The 16,442-nt window shown below is 49.9% G+C and overlaps 1 protein-coding gene across 2 annotated transcripts in view; it reads right to left on the bottom strand.

Annotated features, from left to right (window-relative positions):
- Positions 1–28: 28 nt before the first annotated feature.
- GLDN (gliomedin) overlaps positions 29–16,442 on the bottom strand; it is a 65,843-nt gene continuing 49,429 nt past the window's right edge. For both annotated transcript variants that reach the window (XM_059372821.1, XM_059372822.1), the window contains 6 exons: positions 10,838–10,975; positions 8,564–8,692; positions 6,091–6,174; positions 5,875–6,000; positions 4,789–4,939; positions 29–2,384 (listed from right to left, as the gene is read on the bottom strand). In XM_059372821.1, the coding sequence (XP_059228804.1) occupies positions 1,907–2,384; positions 4,789–4,939; positions 5,875–6,000; positions 6,091–6,174; positions 8,564–8,692; positions 10,838–10,975 (1,106 nt within the window). In that variant the 3' untranslated portion in view covers positions 29–1,906. The remainder of the gene's footprint in view (positions 2,385–4,788; positions 4,940–5,874; positions 6,001–6,090; positions 6,175–8,563; positions 8,693–10,837; positions 10,976–16,442) is intronic.

The following is a 16,442-nucleotide window of genomic DNA, read 5'->3' as shown; positions in this document are numbered from 1 at the left end:
ATCTGTATTCATATTGAGGTCCCCTGTGTCCAGAAACAGCAACACATGTATTTAAATGAAGAAGACTAGTATTCATTGGATGCATAAACATAAATCTTAAACATAAATCTGCAGAGTATTTTTTTTCAAAGCTATGCGGACATGATACAACCAATCCAATAGAAAAGGGGAGAAAAAGTTTCAAACACCGGCTATTTTGAGAATATGACAATATCAAACATCTCCAGTAGCTGCCCAAGTGTTTTCAGGGTTAGGGGGATTTAAATATTCAAATCTCTATAGCCCTTAGGTTTCAGAATGCTTTTATTAATATGGTATAAAGCCACAACTCCGGGCCTCCCAAATGTGAATTGGAAGTCACAGGGGAAAAACCCTCGAGCATATAGCTCTTCTCCCCCAACACACATGAGTTCAACAAAGACAAAGTGGTGAAAATCCCTAAGTCCCCTTCCTGGCCTTGGGACCCCAGTAACTTTCCAGATTCCTCTCTCCTCTTACCAGCCCTGCCTGGAACCCAGGCTGCAGAATGTTTGAAGAACGGATTTGGCAGAAAATACATGCTTAAGGGCATTCAGGTGCAAGTTATGCCGGATTTTCCCCCAGGGCACCCAAGGAGATTATTATTAGGGAAAGAACAGTTTACAAACTGCTTTTGGGGAGGGCCACTTAATTTTATGCTGTTCCCACCGTTCGCCTCGACCAAACACTCAAACCATATAACTTATTCCTTCTTAATGTGAAACGAAACAAAACATAACAAACAGCCCCTGGTGAATTAACCTTCCAACGGGCTCGCTTTATATCCTAGATCGGGGATTGGCAAATTTTTGCTGTAAAGGGCCAGCGGGTGTTTTAGGCTTTGCGGGCCCCTCCTCAACTTCTTTTGCAACAACTTAGTTCTGCTGAAATAGTCACAAACTAGTCTACATAAGCAAATGCATGTGACTGCATTCCAGCACAACTTACAGAGACCGGCAGTGGGCCCGCTTGGCCTCAGGGCCGTAGTCGGTCTGTCCACGTTCTAGATAATAGCCACATACCGGGCCTCTCTGGAGAACTGCCAAGGGTGTCGTCCCATGGCTCTAGCCAGGTTCATGCCTACTTACACAATATTTAGTTCTCCGAGAGCAGAGGCATTGCTGTGGAAGCCAGGACGACCTGAGGAGTCGACGTTTATCCACACCTGCAAATCAGCATGCTCAGAGATGGATGGAAGCCTAGAAGGGCCTATTTCTGTTTTATTAGCAAACCCAAGCGTGTAGCCTGTGCCTGGCTTTTTGCTAATCCTGGAGGGACCAGCGGGAGCTGAGGATACTGATCATTGTGGTGCTGGGGTGGCAGGTGCAGAGGCAGAGAAAGGTAATGAATTACAGGCAATCTGGTTCCTCCGCAGCCTGAAAGGGTCCAAGAGGCTCCCCCGAGGCACTGAAAACAAGTCAGTACTCAGGAATTCTCCGCTCAAGTCATTGGGCTTAGAAACTCGGAGGTAAATTTGCTCAGCACGCGGCTAAATACCCGAAATCCAAAACCAAATGTATAACCGTTGGGAGGGCAGCAATGGCGAGAATCATGGAGTTTCCTACAGGTGGAGGAATTCTTGCCAATCAGCTGCGCCAGGCCTTGCCTATTACCCGTCGGGAAAACAAGGCCTAACGAGGGAGGGGTAACTTGGCCAGCTAGTCTGTGGAGAAATCACCAAATCTCAGCTTTTTTTTTTTTTACTTTGTCTTTGCTATTTCCCCCTAAGGCATCTGAACTTAAAGGGGGTTCCCTGACCATATCAACACTCATGTCATGAGATTATGACAGCTAAGTACCTGGTTACCCTACAGACAAGATTTATGTTGGGCTATAAATGATGCCAGAGAACATCTGAAAGTTACTGAGGGGAACAGGATGCCTCTCTTCACTGGTTTAATGTAGATGACAAAAACCGCACGGGATAAAGCATTAAATGGCCATCTTCCCACGAATATAAATGCTGGTCTCTCATATTATATGATAACATGGCAAGAACAGACTGGGAAGTTCTTAAATCAAAGTTAGCATTGATCTGTTTCCCTCCTAACAAATCAAAAGCAAATGTTACCCTCATGTCTTTGGTGTCTGTAACATAAAGGATCCCTCGGGCAATGAAGGCATTGCCGGCCTTGGTTTTGGGGTACGTGGTATTGATGTGTTGCCCCACAGAGAATGTCCTCTCATCCAACTGGGCGACGAGAATGCTCGAGCCATCCACACTTGAAGCGTAGATAATCCAAAGGCCCTTTTCATCCACAGCTAAATTGAAGTAAGTCTTGGAATTTGCAAAAAGGTATTTTCGATCAAAATACAGGGCATTTTCAAGCTTCAGAGTTTGGGATGTTTCTTTGCCAAAATCAAATCTGAAATGTATAAAAGGGCAGATATGAGTCAGCATTTTTGAGGACAGTGGTGGCTTTGTTTGTGGCTATCCTCTATTCAACGGGGTGGAGCCTGGGACGCTGCATTTCTAAGTTGCCGGTCATGCCCATTCTACCGGTTGTGCCCATTCTACCGGTCATGCCCATTCTACCGGTTGTGCCCATTCTACGCAGTCCTCTGTGGGTCAATCATGTCAAGGATGGTGACACCGTCTGAGTGTCCACCAGCGAGCCACGTGACCCAGGGACATTCCTTACTCTCCCAATTCTCGGATGTTTGCCAATCGGAGGCCTTAAAAAATGAACTAGTCCAGTCTTTTCATTTTACAAATGAGAAAGGAGAAGTGACTGACCCGGGAACATCGGTAAGTAGCCAGAGTTTGAATTTAAGTTTTCTAACTGCAAGTTTGGGGGGTTTTCCTCTACCTCTGCTGGAGTTTTTTAAAAACAAACATGTCACAACAGTCTAAATGAAGCAGGAGGTCGTCAGCTGGGAAGAGCTGGAGCCAAGTCACTGCCGTGAAGGCAGTTTTCTCATCAGGAAAGCGATGGGATAACGAGCTACAGCGGGGAGTCGCCCGCCCTCGGCTCCTGGAGGCTGATTTGGCAGACTCCACACCCAGACCTGATCAGAAACGTTGACGGTGATACAGAAGAACCCTAACTCCAGGAACGAGAATTCGGGAACATTGGGCTAAAAGAAAAGAAGAACACAAGAGGGTGCCATTGAGCAGCAGAAGAAATGGGGACGGTGGGACTGTGTGCAGAAGCCTCGCAAGCCGGAAGCCAATTAGGAGCCCCTGAAGTAAGTGCGAAAAGAAGCCAGAGGCAAGTGAGGGCTTGAGAAGAGCCTGCTTGCCTGGCTGAGCTCACGGTCTTCTCTGTCTTCCGAATGCCTGGAGTTCAGGACTGCCATTGCTCTGGTATTGGTGCCTGGTGGTGCGTTTCTTGAAGGGACTTGTCTCTCACAGGAGAAACAGGGTCTAGTTCCCCTGTGGCTGGGGGAGGGCAGGGTTGCAGGACAGACCTAAGCAGCGCATCACTCGGGCCAAGTTTCATTAGAAACCACTCTTTCTTGGAGTGGCCGATCCTCTTTCTGGGGCTCATTCACTCCAGAGCTCCCCCACCATGCTTGTTCCTATGGAAACACAGCCTGGGGGGTGGGCAATAAGAAGCTGTAGGATTACATGGGAGAAAGGGCACCAAAAGGAGTGTGTCTGGGGAGTCCTGGCTTCTAAACAGGAGGGGTTTGGTTGCCTTTTTCTGTTAGCACAAGACTATGTGAAAGAAGTGACCAAGGAGCTGTTGAAATGGTGGGTGGGGGAAGGGAGTGAGAGGCCAAGGGGAGTAGAATGCTTCCAGCCATAGCTCACAGGTGTCCCGCCCCCAGCCTAACCAACACTCCAATGCCAGCAAGGTTGTTGCAGCTGGGCCTCATGGGCGGCGGGCCGGGGAAGGGGGGTTATGAGGGTGAGAGAAGTGGGACCCAGTTTTCCCGCAGGTCCTTATCTCTTGTTTTGAATGACTCGGACCATGGCTTTCATAATACTGGGATTATTTCAGATAGGGCTGCCGCTGGACGGCTGCAGAGGTTCTGGTCCATCTTCTCATTTTTACTGAGGACCTGCAGACTCCAGGAGGTGGAGTCTTGTCCAAGGCCATGGAGTCAGTAGGCAAAGATGGAACCTGACTGAGTTCCCTGCTTTCTCGATTTGTCCAAGGTGACCTGCTTCTGCCTCTAAAGACCAGAACTTGATGTCTTCTTAAGCCACAAAGACAGAATTTTAGCAATTCTTTTGGGGGAACCAAGAGACCATGGCGCAGTCTACCCAGGTAGCCATCTCCCTTCCCCTTAGGAGAGCAAAGAGGAGGAGAGGGGGCCTGGCCAGGGCTCCATCAGGACGACAGCTCAATCTGAACACAAAGATTCCCTGACTTTGCACTGTGTTCCGTCTTTAGTCTTCAATGATCTGAGCTATGACATGAAATTCTCACAGCACAAGTTTTTCAGAATACAACCGACTTCGAGGTGTGACGCCTTCCTGAAAGGGGAGTGCTAGGTTCTGCCTGCCTCTTTTTTCCAGGGCTAAGAGAGCTACCGCTCTTATCACTCCAGATCTACTTCTCTCTGGCTCTGACCTTACTCTTGATGTCTCCACTAGCAATATGGCAGATCCCAGGCTGGGGCTGGGTCATGGGGCTCCCTCACTGTGTCCTATGGTTCATTCAGTTAGCAAACCCTGACTGACCCGTGTGTGGAAGCTCTGGGGACAGAAAGATGAGGGAACCACACTCCCTACGCCTAAGTAGCTCCCGGATCAGTGAGACACCGCACAGGTGCTATCTGGGGTGCGTGAGCAGGGCAGCTGTGGCCCGGGTGACTCACCTCACTATGGTGTTGGAACCTCCTTTGTGGTAGTAGAGAGAGTTGTTGTGAACGGCATGCCCGCAGCCATGGAAATAATACGGCAGCTGCACGAGTGCGTAACTGCCGTTCAGCAGTGATGGTTGGTCTTTGAATTCCTTCACCCTGATGCCTGCAGGGGAGAAGCCAGGGAAAGGCATGGGAGGGAGTAGGGGGAGGACGTTAAAAGGACGTAAGTTGAGAATGAGGTGTCTAGCAAGGGTCCACGTCCAGGTTAGAGTCTCGGACTCCCAGACTCAAGGCCAATTCTCTTGTCTTGTTTCCTGAACCGTCCTTCCATGGCAGAAGGCACAGCGTTGGCTTTGCTCCTCCAGGACCCCTCTAGACTATTTATAAAGTCTTTTATCAGACCCTCAGAGGCCTGAACCGGCAACAACGAAATCTTGGCCCTTGTGTAATCCCCTCTGCCGGCTCCTGCCCCTGCTGAGTGTTCCTCCTTCCTTCTGAGTCACAGAGTCCTTCCCAGCTGGTAACCTGGGCTGTCACCGAGCCCTGAGGAAATGAAGTCATGTCTCAGCCATCGCTCTGATCGGTGAGGATGGCCAGACCCTTTCTGGAACGAGGCTACTGCAACTGCTGATGGTGGTCGCTGAGCTGTCCCTCCAGGGCTGCACAACTGGGGTCATGCTTGGAGGCAAGAGGGTACCTCACCCTCTCCCCTGGGCTGTCCAGCAGAGCTCTCAGAAAGATGCCCACGAGTGCTCTCCTTAAAGAAAGACAGCGTGCAAGAATTTGTCTCTAACATTTCTTCCACATTATGGTTTTGGGCTTGATAAGGCTGTCATCATACGGCTATTTGTTTCTTTCTAGATATTTCGCCTAAAACTGAATAAGTGACATTGGGAGCACCCTGGGACCTGACCTGCAAGGCTTGTCCCCAGTGGGCTCAACTGAGACAAGTGTGCCACCCACTCACTTGTGCTTTGGAAAACAAAGATCCTCTGTTGTGACCCTAATCAGGACGGGGTTGAGATACACAGACATAGAATGAACCCGATGAAAGGCACAAGCCCCACACAGATCGGCCTCCTCACCAAGGGAAGTTACCTGAGAAATGTTCGGTCACCCAGATCCTCTCATCACTCTTGTTTGCAGACTCTCTTATCCACGTCCCAAATGTCTCTCTAACTTTCAGTACTTGTGTTGGACTCCCGATGGAAGCGATCACAGATTCTACCAAAGGGAGAGAAAGAAAAATCACTCATCGTGACTTGAAGGCATCCAACTTCTGAATTTCAGAACAAGATGCTCTGCTTCATGTACCTGCTGGTGGAGAATGGTGATCCCCGGCCTTCTCATCAGCCTTTCCAACCAACGTACCATCGTTCGGTGTGGCACACGTCTCACCTACAACAACAATGACAATTGTCAGAGCAAATGCAGGTGGCACAGTGAGAGTCATGTAACTTTATTACTGGTGCTCTCCCCACTTCGCCCCAGGCTCTAGCCCTACAAGCATCCCTTACAATAAGTGCACCGAGTTTTTTAGTTGCTTGCTTTTAAGCAACAAGTCAAATACTTCCAATTCCCCACCACCTGCCCCTGGCATCCCCACCCTCTGCTGGGGGAGTTCCCAACAACTATCCATCATCACAGTTGCTAAAAAAATGCACTCCCAAGAGGGTGTCAGTCAAAGGGGAAAAGTGGCCTATTCAAGCCCTCAGCACTCTGGGGTTGGGGGAGCGGAGAGCTGTACTGATGCTTCTTGGCTGCTCTGGCCTGGTGGTATCACTATCACAGATTGCATTTTCCTGGAAGGATTTACACTTTCAGGGAAACTGACAGGGCCTCATGATAGTGGTGGCTGCCTTTACCTTGTCTTCCTGGACAGCCAAAGGGAGGAGCCACAGAGGGAGAAGGACCCCGGAGATGTTTGAGCTCTCCTCCACCATTTCCTACCCCTGTTGGCTTGAAGGTCTACGGGACATGGGTCCTCAACAGGTGCCTGATTCACAGCTGGTTTGAGGCCATACCTGAGCTAGAAGCCTTCCTACCTGGGTTGTAATTGTTCCTTTAACAGATGGGCTTAATTCAGACCTTTGGTGAAGAGGTGTCCCAGGCTGGCAGAAGCAGGACAAAAGGGAGGAAGGTGGCCAGTATGAAGACAGAGGGAGTGGACTGGCTGGGGAGAAGGACCTGATCTGGGGCAGGTGGGGATAAGTAAAGCTTTCTGGAGTTCAGCCCACTTGCCTAGAACAATTCTGAGGGGTTCAAATCACCTTTTAGTTAGGTGCTAGGGGCACCTCCATTGTTCCAACGGAAGCTCACAGAATAATCTAGAGAGGTTTCTTTATCAGTAAAATTAAGGGCAGGACCCCCTGTACTCTAAGCTTCTTTCTAGCAGGATGAGCCTGTGTTTCCCTGAAATCTTCCTGTCCCCTGAGGTGAGAGCAGTCTTGGGAACAGTGTGATGACTCCTGCTGCCTCTGAGTTTCATCTGGAGTTTCTGTTCAGGAACGTGGGTTTTGCCCAGGAAAGGGACAGAGAGACCCTCCTGTTCTTAGTCTGAAGAAAAGGCTCTCATTAATTCATGTTGTACTAACATGGTTCTAAAGCTGTGGGGGCAGGAGGGGGCTTAAAGAAATGGAATTGGAGGAGGAGAGAAGGCCAAGTTCAGATGCATGATGCCTGGCAACCGAGGACTCATTTCTAGGAGGCAGAGTGGAAGACCACGGCCTCTCATTTAAGCAGTTTCACACTATGGCTTAGGCCCTGCTGACCAGCCTCTCAGTAGGCAGGCGAGGCAGTGGTGGCTGCTTCTTCCTGCACCCCTGTCCTGGCTGACACAGCCTGTGGCAAAAGCTCAGGTCAAAAGCCCCCTTCTCCCAGACGAAGGTTCCTGCTCAGCTCATTCTCCAAGGGCAGCTGAACAAAGAATTGATGCTCCCGGAGAGGGTGATGCTGAACGGCAGTGAAGGCCTCTTGGAGGGGGAAGTTCTAGCCTCACCTTGGAAGTATTTTTCATTAACATGGCCCTTCATTTGTAATTAGCTTTCAGTCCCGTGGCCACCTCTGGAACCGACTGACCCATGGGCAAGTCCTCTTGGCCTTCCAGAGATCAGGCGCCCTTTGCCCTTGGGTGGCTTAATCCCAAAGTGTGACTTTCCAGCTCTGAAAGGAAGAAGCTCTCAGAGCAGAGCTTTAGAGCCCAGCAGATGTGAGTCTCAGCTCTGTCACTTATTGAGTGATCTTGGGCAAGCTACACAGCTCCTGGGCATTTCAGTTTGGGATCTCTAAGTTGGTGGCAGTACCGACTGGCGTATCATGTCATTGCTGTGAGCCTCTAGTGAACTAAGCACTTAGCACCGTGGTCAGCATGCAAAGCGGAGCGGCGGAGAGGACAGAACTGAAGAACCAAGGTGGGGGAACCAGGCTGAAACCCCGCCTCGTCTCCCCAACATAAGCCAAACCCTTCACGCTCCCAGAGCAAATGGCTTAGCCTCTGAGACTGTTTTGGGGGAGAGGGATGGTGGGTTTGGCAAGGAAGAAGAATAGTCTGGGGATACACGAGGGGAGGGTGAGCAGGGGAGGTTGTGGGGGGCCCAATTCTAAACCCGCTACAAGTTCTCACCCCAAGGGCAGAGCACCAAAGCAGCCCACCAGCCTGGTGCACAAGGGAGCTCTTGCTTTAGGCAAAGCCTCTGTTTAAGAAATCTGGTTGCAGAGCCTAGGGGAAGCCTGAGTGTTTGGGATTATTAGCCAAAAAGTTGGGTTCCCTGGGGCAGGGGCTAGTGACCTGCACACTGGCCATTGAACATGTTTGGCTGCCGAGGGCCTTTAGATCTTCTGCTTCCAGGTGGTCCTGGGGGACCTGGAGGGCCCTGGGGTCCAGGGGGTCCAGGTGGGCCTTGGTCACCTTTAGCACCTGGAGAGAGAAGTGGGGTGGGGAGAGAGTTTGATTCAAGAGCCATAAACAGAGATGGGTTTCTCCCAGGGGAAAGGAGAATAAGCAGCCCCAGGGAGGATGGCCAAGTGCCCCCTTCCCGGACATAACTGCATTCTAGAACTTGTCCATGCAAAGTTGAGGAAGCAGCCGTAGAAGACGCTGAGTTCCACCTCTGTGCCAGGAACTGTGCTAAGAACTTTATAAATCTCCTCTCCATTGTTCTTTCCAATCATTTGTGAGATGGTATTAGTAGCCCCTTAGTGACATGAGTCTTGGGGAAGTTCAGTGCTTTGCCCAAGGTCACAACTGGGAACAGGGTGGAATTGAACCTTACGTGTGTCTCGGGACAAAGACAAAGCTGGCACTCGTTTCACCGGCCTTGTTGGAGGATCTCAACCCTGACAGCTTATTAGAGTCCCCTAAGGAGATTTAATACAATTCTAATGCTGGGACCCCACCCAGAACAGTTAGGTCAAATGACAACAGGTATTTTTGAGAGTCTCCTCATATGCTGCCAGGTGTGAGAAACACTGCTCCATGTAGTAGAAGAAATCAGGCGAGCCTGCCGCGCCTGTGACCTGGGGCAGACAGCTTAACACTTTGAGCCCGTTTCTTCATTTCCATACTGAGTCTCATCCTCCCTGTCTTGCCCCGTGAGAAGACACTGAGGTCACTGTTGTGCATGCTCTGACTTTAGATGGCCATTGCGCATGGGTACAGCCTATTGCAGGTGCTATTGTCTGGACCATTCACAAGGATGCCATGAGGCTGGGCCATTTAGCTCTTTGGTTCTACCCTCCCATTATGAGCTGACTGGTGATCTCAGATCTTATTAGCCACCTCTTCCCAGCCAGACTAGATAAGCTTGCTAGGCTCTCTAGGGGCAAGCCAGGATCCCAGGCAAGTCCAAGTCCACTCTGAAAGGGCCAGAGACCTGTAGGCAGGGCAGACAAGATCCACCCTCAGATGCCTTGTTTCCTCTCTGGCCAGCGGACACTCAGCTCTGGCTGCTCTCTGGAATTGGGGTACACACAGGGACGTAGCTTTTCCTGAATGGTTTGTCAACACCCCTCACTTGTTAAGGGGCATAGGGGAGTATAGCAGTTGGGATGTATAAATTCCTATAATAACTGAAGTATAACATGGTCTCGTGTTTTCGAAGTATATTCACCTATATTTGATCCTGTCAAAGCACTTCTTAAATTTTGTGTATTTTGTACAGCAACCTCCCCGTTTAAGAAACAAATCATGCTAAACATAATTTGAGTTTTGGTCTTAGCACAGTACCAGGCAAACAGTAGGTGCTCAACACATTTTGAGAAGCTAGATGGGCAACTGCTTCAGGGTCATTGTTTTTGACCATCTATCATCCCAGCTTCTTTGGGACAGATGCCCTGTCTCACTTTCATCTTCATATTCCCAGCTACTAGCAAAGTTGCTAATTCATAAATGGTGTTCTTTGACACTCAAAAATATTTATTGAATACATAAGGATAGTTATATTTTTAGGATAGAAGTGGTCTCTGAAGTAATGTGCTTGTAAAATTCTTCTGCCTCTTCCTTGTCCATGACCATCAGCTGTCACCTACTCTTTCCACCATGTCTTTCTGTGGTTTGCTGGGTCTCTACACCCCTTACCCCTGCCAGGTGCCAACTGTGTGCTCTGAGCCTGGGTTGGAAACCAGAAAAAGGAGATCAGCAACCAAGTCTGCTCCAATTCTACATCAAAATGTTTAGATAAAGATCTGAAGATGTACCTACCTGGACTGTGAAGAAAATGCCTGAGCTTTCTGTCAGTTGTCCTCTGACGTATCTTAAATTGCTTGCTTACTCGTCTTGTTCTGGATTGTGCTAGACTTAATAGATATTTAGAAAAAGAAAGCTCCCTTCATCCTCATTCAATCTAACCATGATGTTTGGACTGGATTATCTAAACTACTTCTGCTTAGATCTCAGATTTTGTCTCACCAAGGTTGGGAGAGCATGCACAGTTTTCTCCTTTTTGAAAGCACCGAATTCTAAAACATGCTGCAAAGCAGATGGGCACATAAAGCAGATAAGGAGAGAAGACCCAAGCAGCATTTGTCCTAAAAACTAGGCCAATTTCTGGGCCCGGCCGCTTACCTGTGGGGAGCACATCATTGGACACATCCCCTTTGTCTCCTTTGTCACCCTTTGGCCCTGCTGGGCCCTCATTTCCAGTCAAGCCCAGCTCACCAGGGTCTCCCTTCTCCCCTGGAGTTCCTGTGGCTCCAGGCAGTCCTGAAGGAGGAAATGATTTCTTAGCCTGTAGTAAAGAAATTGCGGTACCCCACTTTGTAATATCATATCACAAGTAGCACTTTTAGGGTGAAGGAGCTTCAACAACCAAATACCTAAGACTCCGTGGCCATTTTTGGATGGCAGCATGATATAAACTCATTAAAGACTGGTATTTCCAGGTGGCTCTTCTGATTATCTTAGGGACCTTTGGCTGGACCAACAGGGAATGCACCAAAAAAGGGGCAAGCACAGCAAGAGTGGAAGGAAGGTAAGTCCTGAGCCCGTTTGCCTGTGGAAAGGAAGGCTCACACAGAGGGGTGTGTGTGGCGTCCAGAAGGGTGGGTGTTGTCCCCTGCGTTGTTGGTTTCTTCCTCAAAACATCCTGGAGCGGAAGGCTGCTTAGTCATCCTGACTCTTGTTATAGGGAAGCTGGAGCTCAGGCTCGCATCATCTCTGAGGCCACTAAGTGAGCAGCAGAGATCTGATTCTGTGTGCTCTTCTGTGACATTCCAGTGCAAAATGCTTTTCATCAAATGAGCAAAATGGGGGCACCTGGATGGCTCAGTGGGTTAAAGCCTCTGCCTTCAGCTCAGGTCATGATCCCAGGGTCCTGGGATCGAGCCCCGCATCGGGCTCTCTGCTCTGCAGAGAGCCTGCTTTCTCCTCTCTCTCTGCCTGCCTCTCTGCCTACTTGTGATCTGTGAAATAAATAAATAAAATCTTTAAAAAAAAAAAAAAGAGCAAAATGGGTAAAGTTGTTCTAGCACAAGCATTAAGACGGATGGTGATCGTGTGGGTGGACGGTCTGCCCCATTCCTGGGGAGCCCTAACTCCAAAAATTGTGGACCGCTCCCTCTCGGCTAGACGTGGGTAAGAATCTAGGCAGTGGCCCCTCTCAGCATGGATTACGGATCGCACAGCACTCTGATCCCTGGCAGAAAGGAAGAAACTAGGAGTATAATCCGACTGCCCTGGTCATGCTGGCAGCTAGTTTCCAGACAGCCACAGAGGGTACCAGATAGAGTACCCAGATAGAGCCCCACAATTTCACTGAGGTGAGGTGACAAAAGCTGGATTCTGGGGAGGTGGAGGTGGCTAGGATTCATGAGACAGAAGGAGGAGGTTGTGCAGACAGAGCTCTGAGGAACTTCAAACAGCTGTCATTGGGTCTTTGGCTGAGCCATGACCTGCAGGGTGAAACTCTACAAGGCAGGGCAGGGACAAACAGGAAGTTCACTATACAACTCTCATGCCTGTCCAGGGAAAGGGCTTCATTCCTATCGGGCAAAGCAGAGAGATCTCAGAAAATGATGAGACGCTGGGTAAAGTCCTTGGAAAAGTCTTGTCTCAGTAGTGAGGCTAAATTAGCCCAAGAGTCAAGGCTACTTTGGATCCATTATACCTAAGCTTAAAAACAGCTTCAGAAATATTAAACAGAGCTGGGAGGAGTTTCACTGCCAGAATAGAGTCCATGATCTGAATCGTTTAGCGAATGTAACACAGAACATTAACTATTTAAGAAAGAAAAGGATCGTATCGTCTCAGCAGATGCAGAAAGGGAATTTGATAAAATTTAAACCCATTCTTAATAAATATTCACATCAAACAAAAAATAGAAAGAAAAGTCCTCAATCTGAAAAAGGGCCTCTGTAAAAATACCTACAGTCAACTTCATCCTTAGTGACAAAAAACTAACTGATCTCTTCCTAAGATCAGGAAAAAGACAAGGGCATCCATACTCATCACTCTTACTTCACACAATACCAGAGGTCCCAGATAGTGCAATAAAGCAAGGAAAAAGGAAGAAAAGGCAAGATTGGAAAGGATGAATTCAAATTGTCTTTCAGATAGCTGATTGTTTTGTAGAAAATCTCATGGAATCTATAAAAATTGTACTAGAACTCCTCAGCACCCAGGCACCCTGGGACCCTGAGAAGGAAAGGAGTTGCCTAGTATTGGGAAGAGGTACTGCCAGCTGTGAATGTATTAACACAGTCCCCTATCTGCAGGGCCTACACACTCAATTCCACACCAACTTCCTGGAGAGATTGCTTCCTAGAGGTGCTGCTCCAAGTGGCTGTGATTTCAGGCAACAAGGAAGAGCCAGAGGGCATCTTTTAGTGCAAACAGACCTTTAGTTCGTCTCAACCTCTATAACCAAGAGGGCTTAGGATCCATTCATTTTCTTTTCTAATTACCCTGCCAGTCCCTAAGCCCCTTCTTTTTTTCTTAAGATACTTATTAATTAGAGAGAGAGAGAGGAGGGGTAGAGGGGGACAGAGAGGAAGAGGGAAAGAATCTCAAGCAGACTCTGCCCTGAGTGTGGAACACAACTCTCACAATCCTGAGCTCATGCCCTGAGCTGAAACCAAGAGTCAGACGCTTATCCAACTGAACACCAAGGCGCCCCTCGCCCCACAAGGTGTTCCTTCTTATAAGCTCTGGCTAAGTGCCCAGGCCCCCTCTCTTATCCTCATCGACTTGGCCAGTGCCCACTCTCCAACTGTCATCCTTTCAGCCTTGCGATTGTCCTCCCTCCAGAGTAGCACTCCAGATCTTAAGATCTGGACCCACTCCAGCCCCACTCCCTACAGCCCCATAGGATTCCAAAATCACTGTCCCAAGAGAATCTGAGAATTTGGGATTGGAAGGCACCTTGGAGGTCATCCAGATTAACCCCACGTCCCAGCCTAGAAGCCTCTCTACACTCCCCGATTGGCTCTTCTGGAGTCCTGTCAGCAGGGGGCGGTTTATTACATCCCATCGTATCACAGATCGTGCTGGAAGAGTCTGTGATGCCATCAGAGGCAATATTCCCTAAAACCTCCATCTGGAACTCTTAGCGCCTTTCGGAAGTGGTACACACACTCCATTGGCATTTGCACCTCCCAGTTCTAGGGACCCTACGCGGACCACCCCCAGGAAGCCAGCAGTGTACTCAAGAACCTTCAAGTGTTGATCACTGTCGGCAACGCAGCGCCCAAAGACGCATTCGCCAGATTTCAGCCAACCACGAAAACCACATCTTCACGAAGACCATGAGATTCTGCTGAGTGGGGAGATAGAGGCTGGGTGGTGGTGGTGGCGTGGCCAGGTGGGCGAGGCGCTGATGGAGGGGCTGGGGACACAGCGGGAGGGTGTCGGAGGCAGGCCCCTGGCCAGGGCGGCCTCCGCCATTAAAAGATGGCGCCTGGCTACTTGCCAGGTTAGGATTGCCTCGTGAGACTAAGCAGAACGCCCAAAGAGGAAGTAAACAGCATTGGTTGCTAGCGAAGTTGTTCGTTTAGGTGCACAGCCTGATTCGCTCGCTCCTGTACCCTGCTCGCTGATTGGTCATGTAAGCGTATATAAGTGTGTAGACTTGCGGAAATAAAAGAGAGAGAAGATGCATCCGAACCAGGCTTCTTGTCGTCCTTGCCGGTGGAGGGGGAAAGGAGGGGACTCGGGGAGGCGCTGGCCGCCCCTCCGTGGGGGGTAGCTGCCGGGTGGGGAGGCGCAGGCCTCGCTGACAGCCCCAGGGAAGCCCCCCCCCCCCCCCCCCCCCCCTGCCCAGACCACTTGCTGGGAAGTGGTGCCCTCCTTTTGTGGGGATTTTAAATAGGCGATTTGGCACATTATCTGAAGGACACAAAAGGCGAGAACGTTGCCCTAGAGCCGGGCCGCACTGTGCCCCGGGCTTGCAGTGCTCAGGGGAATGGTGTCCTGCTGGTTAGGTTACTTCGGGGTTTTCTCTTTCAGGCTTTTATTCGAGTCACTAAGAGCCTCTCCGCATCAGCATCCGATTTCCCCTTTATTCGTCCCTCTTGTGCCTTCTCTTTCTCAAAAAGGCCTAGTGTGAGACAGGAAACCACTCCTGCCTGAATGTGGCGGTGGTACCGACGCCCCCCACAGGGGTGAGACCCTGAAGCTAAAGATACTGAAGACCTTCGCTTAGGAATGTATTTGGACTCTCCGCTGGGCGCATGAGGGTTTTTCTGCTTTCCTCAAGGAAGGGTGGGGCATGTTCTGTCTCCACAGAGTCAGTCTCTCTCTCTCTCTCTCTCTCTCTCTCTCTCTCGACAGTTTCCTCTCTGCCCGCCTTGGTGGTGCCCTGGCCGTGGCCCCACTGAGGCCCAGCACCGCCTCATCCCATCCGCCGTCGGAGGACCCGAGGGGGGGCACTTACTTCCCTGGCCTGACTCACACAGTGCGCGGCCCAGCCCGGCCCGGCCCCCCGCGCAGTGTGTCCGGTTGAGTCCTGGCCGGCTTCGAGTCAGCACATTCTGCAGGGAAGAAAGGCCGGATTCTGCTCACCGCCTCGTTGGCTAGGAGTGGCTCTCTGCTATTTTCCTTCCCCCATGGCGCCCACTCAAAACAAACTGTCTCACCAGCTTTACCGTTGGGGGTTGCCTGACGTGGCTGGGGTCAACTCCAGCCTCTTCCCGGCAGGGGGTGAAGGAGGACAGCTTATTTTTGGGGAGACCATCTGTCACTGACTGAGGCAGGGGGGAGCAAAAAGGGGTCGGGGGCGTCCCACAAAACCCAGTCCCAAGACTGGGATGAATAAAGAGGAGGGCATTTCTTTCTGTTGCTGGAGGATTTGGTTTTTAGAGAAGACAGTGCAGTACTAACTCTTAGTGAGAAAGTGAGACAGATGGGGGAAAAAAGCAAATGCTTGGTTTTGAGGCAATGTCAAACGTCATAGGAGATGCCAGTTGCAAAACTGGTTCTCAAACAGGCCAAGCCCACTCTTGCCCCAGGACCTTTGCACTGCTTTTGCCCACTGCATAGCACACTTTCCCTGCTCTTCCTGTAGGTCTCAGATCTGTTGCCACCTCTCAAGTTCATCCCCTACCTCTGTGTCCAGTCCCTGCCTCACCAACATGGTCACATTCCCCATTCCATCAAAACACATACCCCCTCCTGGAAATTCTCTCCTTGTGTTTGCTTGTTGATGTGCTGACGGTCTGACTCCCTAGGAAGGATGTGAGGCCCATGACAGCCAAGCCATGTTTATCTTGCTTAGAACTAACCTCCAGGGCCTGAAAAACCCAGCAAAGGGGGACAATAAAGACAATGTTGACACAAATGGACATAAGTTGCCCACTGTCACAAAAGTAAAAGCAGTGCAAAGGTCCTGGGGCAAGAGTGGGCTTGACCTGTTTGAGAACCAGAAAGATAGGGCTTCTTCAGCTGGAAAAAATATGGCCAACAAAAATGTCCCTCTCCTCAGGGTTGTTTTGAAGGCCAAAAGAGGTTAAGTATAGAGAATACTTGGTAGCATGCCTGACAATAGATGTTAGCTATTTGCATACTATTGTTCAGAGAATCCTGCTAGAGGGCATAGTCCAGCCTGAATCCTGTCTCTGTGGAACACAGGCTCTTTTTCCTGTTTTTAGAAACAGCACTTGTTGTTCCCTCTTTCTGGAATGCACACCCACTCCTCCTCTCTCCCACCCCTGCCTGGCAAATCACTATTGATCCTGGA

Source organism: Mustela nigripes, chromosome 13 (genome assembly GCF_022355385.1).
Source record: "Mustela nigripes isolate SB6536 chromosome 13, MUSNIG.SB6536, whole genome shotgun sequence".
Lineage (NCBI taxonomy): Eukaryota > Metazoa > Chordata > Mammalia > Carnivora > Mustelidae > Mustela > Mustela nigripes.
Note: the sequence above shows the minus strand (reverse complement) of the source record. Positions and strands in the feature narration are given on the sequence as shown.